Source organism: Phalacrocorax aristotelis, chromosome 2 (genome assembly GCF_949628215.1).
Source record: "Phalacrocorax aristotelis chromosome 2, bGulAri2.1, whole genome shotgun sequence".
Lineage (NCBI taxonomy): Eukaryota > Metazoa > Chordata > Aves > Suliformes > Phalacrocoracidae > Phalacrocorax > Phalacrocorax aristotelis.
In genome coordinates, this window is record NC_134277.1 from 114,242,402 (window position 1) to 114,250,758 (window position 8,357).

General features: G+C 42.8%; 1 protein-coding gene across 1 annotated transcript in view; it reads left to right on the forward strand.

Moving 5' to 3' along the window:
• Positions 1 to 8,125, forward strand: part of DLGAP1 (DLG associated protein 1) — a 435,074-nt gene extending 426,949 nt beyond the window's left edge. Inside the window, exons 12-13 of the mRNA XM_075084759.1 lie at positions 1,099 to 1,251; positions 4,144 to 8,125. Of these exons, the coding sequence (XP_074940860.1) occupies positions 1,099 to 1,251; positions 4,144 to 4,353 (363 nt within the window). The 3' untranslated portion in view covers positions 4,354 to 8,125. The remainder of the gene's footprint in view (positions 1 to 1,098; positions 1,252 to 4,143) is intronic.
• The last annotated feature ends 232 nt before the right edge of the window (positions 8,126 to 8,357 follow it).

Sequence of the window (8,357 nt, forward strand, 5' to 3'; positions counted from 1 at the left end):
GCAACAATGAAACCTTGCTGACTCAGGCTGGCATAGGGACTGCTCAGCATTTACCAAAAATATCTTGAAGTGAGTGTATGCAACATCTCATTTTACCTGAAGAGTTTCAGTTGGAAACCAGCTTACAGATACACATGCCGTAGAAAGCTTTCCCTTATACAAACTCTGCTGGAGCAGCAGGGACTGTTTCATACATGTTCAATGAATGCAGAAAATGTTCAGAGCTGGGTTGCGCTGAAGGGACACAAGACAGCACAGGACCTCTCAGGTCACCAGTCTCTGGCCCATGCCATGCGAGAGAGATGCCGACGGTCCAGGTGTGCTCTTCTGTGCAACGCTCTGGGGCTGATGAACTAGACTGAGTTATGACACACAAAGAAATACTCCCCACCTGTGTCCCACTCTCACTGTTCCCAAAAATGCGTCTGTAAAAATGGGATTACTATGCTTCTGCATGTTCTCTTCAGAGCTTTTCACCCAGCAGAGGTTATTCTTGTCCAAAAAAAAAAAAAAAAAAAAAAGGTAGAACTTTGCCTGAGGTGTGTAAGATGCAATTTTACTTAAAATGGTGTATTTCTATAGCCCTTAGAGTCTCAGAGTGTGGAAGAAGTGTTCATGCATCGGTCTATCACTATTTGCATATGCAGCAGATGTACATTTGCACAGCTATCAGTCTTTCTACAAGTGTGAACAAGGCAGGGAATGCTTCCTCAGGAAGGTGAAGAGGAGGCAGGCAATTAATTTAAGTGTGGTTAGGATATCATCCTTGAACCCACCGCTTTGTGCCCAGGAACATCCTTTGGCAGATCCTGTCACAGGGGACCTGCCACATGCCCTTTCTCTGCGGTCCGCAGCAGGCAGCCGCTGCCTTCGGTGAGTAGGGCCTTGCGGGGGCACAGTGGCTCAACACTGAGCCAGACTCCTCACAAAAAAACCCACCAGTAAGTAGTGCTCCGCTTTGTTTCTCTTTCTGTGTCTCACCCGATCGCTTGGATCTGCTGAAACTGCTTTGCTAGCGAGATTCGTAACCACTTGCACAAATGCTTTACATTAAGAGGTACTAAAGCCAACGTGTTTTTTTTTTCTTCTGTTGTACAGAATCCTAATGCACATCCACGGCCGACCTCCCAGGATTTAGCAGGGTTTTGGGATATGCTGCAGTTGTCCATAGAAAATATTAGTATGAAATTTGATGAACTTCATCAGTTAAAGGCCAATAATTGGAAACAGATGGATCCTCATGACAAGAAGGTAGAACATTGTAGATTTTGTATGCTTCATTTAAAACCCTGCACAAATACTGGACAGATTAAATAGGCCTCTGTGTTACAGTGTTGACGTTAAAAATGTGAAATGAAGCTCATATCAAATTAATTTCATTGTAATAACAATGTTTACATAATAATCATCTGGGATATTATCTGTAATATGTTTCAGGCATATTTTTAAACCAAATCTGTCTTTGTGAACCGGATAATGGGAATGTGGTACTTTGTTAAGCTTTACATTTAATCATATTAGACGATCAATCGTTGGAAGGAACTGCCTTATATATTGATTCTTAAAATTAAATAAATAACATTTACCGTTGATATTATTGCATATAGCAAGATTTCTAGGTTGTGTTACTGAAAAAACTAGGGAAGCACTGTCACCACCGCTGACTTTGGTAACCAGATTACAAACTGAATGCTATCAAAAATATGCCTTCCAAAATGTTACATGCAAGAACTTCTACATCCTTTCTTTTTTTTTTGTCCGTTTGTTTGGTTTTTGTTTATTTGGTTTTTTTTTAAAAATGGGTTATTTCATAACCAGGTTCACTTTGCTGATAGTGCTCTTTACCCAAGGTAGCAGGAAAATCATCTGGAGCTTTGGTCTTTTCTTTAAATGTAGTCTTCTTCTGACACCGTGAAAAACTACCACATCTCCAAGTGTAAGCCACATTTCACTTTCCATTCTCATTTGGCACCATTGCCTTATTTTAGTCCTCACTCTCCGCATCGAGACAAACAGCACTTGGGTGAGCCAAAATACACAAATGTTTCAGAAAATCCCTAAAAGACAGACCCATTCCTAGAGGAATCAACGGTCTAATGTCGCACTCCTATAGGTATGTAATTTGATGGCTGATGTTCCACTGTGGCTGGTCTGATACCAATGAATAGAGCCAACAGGTAGGGTCACCAGAAGGAGGGGGAACATGACTTACAGGTACAGTGGCTCGGACAGGAGTCCGGGCTGCCCCAACTTACGGTCAGCTGGCTGCCGATGACCAAAGCAATGTTTTCTTTCAGACAAATAACCATAATAATATCAAACCCCATTAATCTTGCAGCAGGAAGTTTGTAAAGGCAGTGCTGGTAACACTCTCCCTCCTCCAATCAAGACTAAATACTCATTCCTGACTTAGGAGTGCCATGTTCACACCATTTGTGCACACCTAGTGTGTTTGGTAGGGGAATGAATGGGAATGTGTTTTCCTAGCCCAAGGTACTGAAGGCAAGTCATTTTCTTATCTTGTTTTTCTTTTTTTCAGTATCTGTCAGAAAAGGAAGTTAAAACCGTCAAACATGCATGCACACAAATGCTGGGGTATGGTCTTTCATTAGCTTTCACAGTAAAGCGGGTAGGCCGAGTGTTTGCAATTGCAGCAGTAAGAAATGAGAGCTTTCCTTAAAAAAAAAAAGTGCCTTTTATTTGCTTCTGAAAAACATTTCAAAGAGTTTCCAACAAAAAGAAGACTATAACGGGTTAAAGGAAGTTAAGTAGTGCTGAAGAAAGGGACCTACAGTAGGAAGGTAAAGATTTTAAAGAATTACACTGACCTTATTCCTGTTTCAACAGCGTTTGTCTATGATTTTAGATGAAACAGATCATCTCCTTTCTTAAACAGGATAAAAAAAAAAAAGAAAAAGCTTTCTGTGGAATTGATATTTGCAGTTGCCTTTGGCCTTTGCCACTGGGCCCTTTTTAAGCAGCATAGATTAATCCTTGGATGGAGAGAAAAAGCAAAGTATGAATAAGTGTAACTAAGCACCTTTATATTTCGAGCCATGGAAGCTGTTGTGAGCAGCATGAGAGAAAACGAAAGGGCAGAATGGGACCTTTGTAGTGCGATAAAATCCCTTCACTCAGAGAGCGTGTTCACAGTTGGAAGGGGATGTAACTTAAAAGACAATCTAATTAACTTGACAAAGTCTTTGTGGCTGCCTGAAATTCAGACCTGAATACACTTTTCTTTTTCGGGAGAGATCCTTCTCTGAGGGTTTTTGGGGTGGTTTTTTTTGGTTTTGTGTGTGTGTACATGCACCAGGATATACATAAAAGTCCTCCTTGTTGACCGCGTATCTGGAGCTAGCTGCCATCGTGATGATTAATGCCTGTTCTCTTAATGGTTTTTCAGTTTTTCCTACCAGTTTTTTTTCTTTCTAGCTGATTGTAGCTTGTCATGCTTATTTAGCAGGAGGCTAGAGTTTATGAGCTTGCACAGTGAGACCTAAAGTGTGGGATTTTTGAGCAGTCATTAAGCCACTATAAAATATATACATAAATACGTGGTGTTTTTTAAAATATTTATTCTGATGCACCAGCTGCAGCTGCAGCTAGTTCCCATCTGCATTTGGGGATGCCAAAGCCACAGTACCCCCGTGTTGCAAGAGCGCCTAGCGTTGTGCGCGTATAGAAGAGGGTGGCCCAGGAGTCGCGGCTCTCCAGAGTTCCTCTGCCGAGAGCGGCGTTCGCTCCCCAGCCGCATGCGACTGCGCTGGCGGCGGGAGGCGGCGTCCGAGATGCTCTCCTTTCTAGTCCCTGGCACCAGGAGGAGACGCCTGGATCCCCCCCCCGCCCCGGGGAGCCGCACTAAGCGGTTGGCGGTGGGGGCCTCGGCCCCGGCAGCGCCAGGCGTTTCACACGCACCGTCCCCGAGGAGAAGTAGCACTGCGGCCGGTCCTCCCCTCCCCTTTGCCATTGCCCTATGTTTATGAACCCTTGAGCACAAAAGCCAGTTCACTGAAGACAGGAAGGCAGATAAGAGCTAACAAACCTTAGGTAAAATGTGTGTTCTAACTACTGACGTATCCTAGCTTTTCCCGCCTTTCCCTGAGAAGCTGTATAATGCCATTAACCTTCTGCTTTGATCAGGAGAGAAGGGTCCCTCCTCCAGTGCCAAAGAAGCCATCGAAAGGTCAGGTGCCACTCATACGAGAACGCTCTCTGGAAAGCTCGCAGCGTCAAGAGGCCCGGAAACGGCTGATGGCTGCCAAGCGCGCTGCATCGGTCCGCCAGAACTCAGCTACCGAGAGCGCCGAAAGCATTGAGATATACATCCCCGAAGCCCAGACCAGGCTATGAAGGGATCCAACCGGGAGGACTCTCTCTGGCAAGACAAGCCTCATGTATAATCTGCCCCTCTAGGCTCCTGCTCAAGGTCACCACGAAGTATTTGTACCTCCTCCTCCTCCTCCTCTCTCTCGCTCTCTCCCCGCTCCTCTCCCTCTCCCCTCTCTCTGTACGCAGCCGCCCCGATGCTCCCAGTAACTCCACTGCCATGGCGTAGTTGTCGGTCCTCCGAGAGATGTCCTCTAATCACCCTTGCTTTCTGAAGGTTCGCCCATGTCATCACGATGCTTTGTCACATGTACTGATGCTGCCACTTTGCCTCATGTAAACGAGTACGATCCTTTTTTTTTTTTTTTGTTGGTTGAAACAAATAAACGCAGCGCTCAGACTTCCACACACCCACGCACCTGTACAGTAGATGCTCTGTTTAACTTACTCATGATCTTTAGTTGACCTAAAGCTAGTCTGTTACCCAGTGTACAGCAATATCAAACTGTAGGGGACTTTGGAAATTTCAGTCATGCAGGGTGATCCTTTCGGACTCTGCCGTCTTCCTCACAAAAGATGAAAGGAGCTATGACTCGGATTCCCTTCTTTTTATTACTGTTTTTTTAAAGCAGATGGCGCACTTTATTCTAAACCTCCGAATCACACCTTCTCACCTGAATTTAAGGAGTCACACAAGGGGAGGGGGCTGGGGCGGGAGTGGGAAGGGCGGGGCTTAAAAACAGATCTGTGGGAGTGAAAAAGTGGAAGTATATCCCGCAGGTGAGATGGCAAGGGATAGAAAAGATCCTGTGGAAAGATACCTGCGCACTCACAGCTGCACAAACTGCCTCATTTTTATTTCATCAATCACTACTTAAACATTTCAATCAGCAGAAGATTGTAAATTCGATCTTCCAGGGAAATAATCTATTTTGAAAGGCAATAAAAGAGTGAAAAGGAAGGAGATAAGAAGCAATGACAGTTGAAGAGATAATATAAAAGAAGGATTTTCTTGTCCAAGTATTAAGAATTTTTAAAATTGTACTGTATTGTCAATTCCTCTTGTATTGTATTGTATGGATTATATTGGTTAAAAAAAAAAAAGAAAAAAGAAAAAAAGCTTGGTTTTGTTGATGTCTTAATCTCGGTGGGACCATCCAATCTCACGTGTCCACGCAGCCGCACACGGACACCTGTAGGTGAATTGCTGCACATGGAGCCTCTGATGCTTTTCCAGGCCAGGCTTGCTTTGCTCTATCCACAGCCGGTTGTATGCTACAGTTCAGACTGCTTATCACCAAACGGTCCATATCTAGGAGTAAGTTTCTAATTCAGCCTCCTCTTAATAGTATAAAACACCCATCTGAAGAAGAACAATAAAGTATTTTTCACAAGTTATGAGATCAATATGAATTTTTTTTTTCACGACAAGCCTTCCTACCCTGGCTTCTGCCATTGTTTTGCAGTCACGAAAAATATGCATCCCAAGTAGCTCATTAATACTGGGGGGAAATGGCAGACAATAGGGCTGGAGAGGAGCATGAGGGGACAGCCCTCCACGTGTCTGTCTCCTCCAGCCAGCCCCAGCTGAGGCAGGAGTTTGTCCTCCACCTCCTCTGACAGGGAACGATGCTGACCACGCCACTACTGAAACCTCTTGTGCCAACAATGGGAAAGCTACGTCAGGCATGTTGCTTGAAGCAAGTTGTGCGTGTGTGCGTGCGTGTGAGTGTGTGCGTGCGCGTGCACGCGTGCCTAGCTGGCATGTGCTGCTGACAGCAGAATTAGCGTGAGCTGGTTTGGATGATGGCGCTGGTCCGGGGCCGAGGAGTGCTGTGTGGCCCCCAGCGTGTGCGTGGCCCCAGGGTGATGCTTTCCGCACCCCTCCGCTGGTCCCTGCATGCTCTTTGCCCAGGCTGCCAGGGCACCGGCATGCGGGAGAGGAAGGCAGGCTGCTTTCTGCTCCCAATGGGAGCCGGGGCAGGGACAGCTTCCCTCATGGAGGGGCACAGGGTGCAGCCCTTGCCGCATGCCAGCGCTGGCTGGCTGTGCCCGTAGCTGTTAAACTTTTATGGACAGTCCAACTCTCGAAAAATCCCGCTGCACGGGTGGCGCAATTCTGCAGCTTGCACTTAAAAAGCATTCAAGAACACCATCAGAAAGTTAAGCTCTTGCTAAAAGTATTCATCGAGATCATGCCAAACAGCTTCTTTTCCTACGACATCATAGCCAGGTGCTAATTTAATTTTATTCAAGAAAATAGGAGAGGTAATAGGTTCTGGCACCAAGTACTTTCATGAGAGCATACTAAAACCACTAGAGAATTTGCTACCTCTCAAAGCCATTGATATCTGAGCTATGTCTTTATAAACAGGGCACAAATATTTACTGCTGTGGTTTACAAGATAAGGGCTAATAATTTAATATATAAAAGACTTTTAACTAGAGTAATCAGAAATCCAGTGTAACCCTAGAGTGCTTTGTGTTACAGGAGCTTCGAAAGGTTTGACCCTCTTAAGCATTTGAATACCAGTGTATTTGCTAGTTTTGAAACACTGTGTTTAACTTTTAGCAGCAACGAAACATCACCGTGTTTGCAGTATGTAATAGTGCCAACTGCCACTTTTGAGCATATATAGTCATAGGAAGTATTAATTATTTGGAACTCATTTGTACTGAAATATTCAAAGCAGTATCCAGGTGAGAGTCCACATTCACAACTGTGTCGCAGAATTATTTCATTTTGTGAATGTTTTATGGAAGATGAGTTAAGGCTTTGGTTGACAAGTGGCTACAGAAATTTATATCCAGCAAGTTTCCCCTAAAAAAAGCAGAAAAGCAAAGACTATCTAGTCTTGTACATTATGAATGATTGTATTTGTATATCATAGAATATTTTTCATATCTATTTTAAATGAATCTATTCTTAGCTGAATGCCTGTTAGTTCCTTTGACACTGAAGAGGGTATTATAATGTCTGCTTAGTTTTTTAGCAAAATACTAAAAACACAGCCAAGATCAAGAAACATAAAACAGAATAATTCTGCCCCTATAACGCCACTAGTTAACCACTTGACTCATTTACCGAAACTAATGCTAGTATATTTACTCTATCATGATTTAGTATGATTTGTAACTATTTGTTTTTAGTCTAACCTGCCCAGTGTATATTAAAAATGCCTATATTCCGTTTCACTTTGGGACTAAAGTATTGGTTTTTTTTTTTCCTTGGGGGAAATTTTAGAAAAGGTTGTTTTTGTCTCCTGCTTCAAAAGTTTAAAAAAATAAAAAGTATTTATTATATTTTTTGCAGATGTTTCCATAAGATTCTCATAATCTTTTTGTAAAGAAAGATGAAGAAATGGATTAAAGATTTTTAATATTTGAAAAGGTAAATAGAAATAATTTATTTGTAATATATTTCAGTTTATTTATTGGTGTTCCCTTAATGCTTTGATGTGCACTATCACTTTAATTTAAACTGTATCTTTGTGAATTTATTGGTTTTTTGGTTTGGGTTTTTTTTAAGGAAAATGGTCAAATGCATATTTTAAGTAACTGGAATGTAAATCACTGGCCTACCTGCATTCCCAACTGTGATTTTAAAAAATGGTTTTGATCTGAAACAAAAGACACAAATTTGAAAGCCTTTAGACAGAGGAGAGTGTTTTTATGGCTTAACGATTTGGGTTTCCATAGGATTATCTATCTAGTTTGTGTGTGGACAGGAAAATGTAAATAGATGAATGTTTCCCATAATGTAAAAAGAGCAAATTAATAAAATAATTAATGCACTGCTTGTAAGAGCTGTGGGTTTTCAATGCAAATTCGTTCTCCCAGAACTGCCAAGGCGTTTCATTTGATGTGGTCAAGGATAAAAGCACGACAAGCAGAATGTTTCTCTTAAGCACTCATTGCTTAAGACCGATCCTGCAAAGTCTCATACGAAGGGTCCCGCTGAGCGCCCTGGAAGTGCTCATCCGCGCAGAGTTACTCAGAGGCCTAAATGTTGCCATGATCAAGGCCTT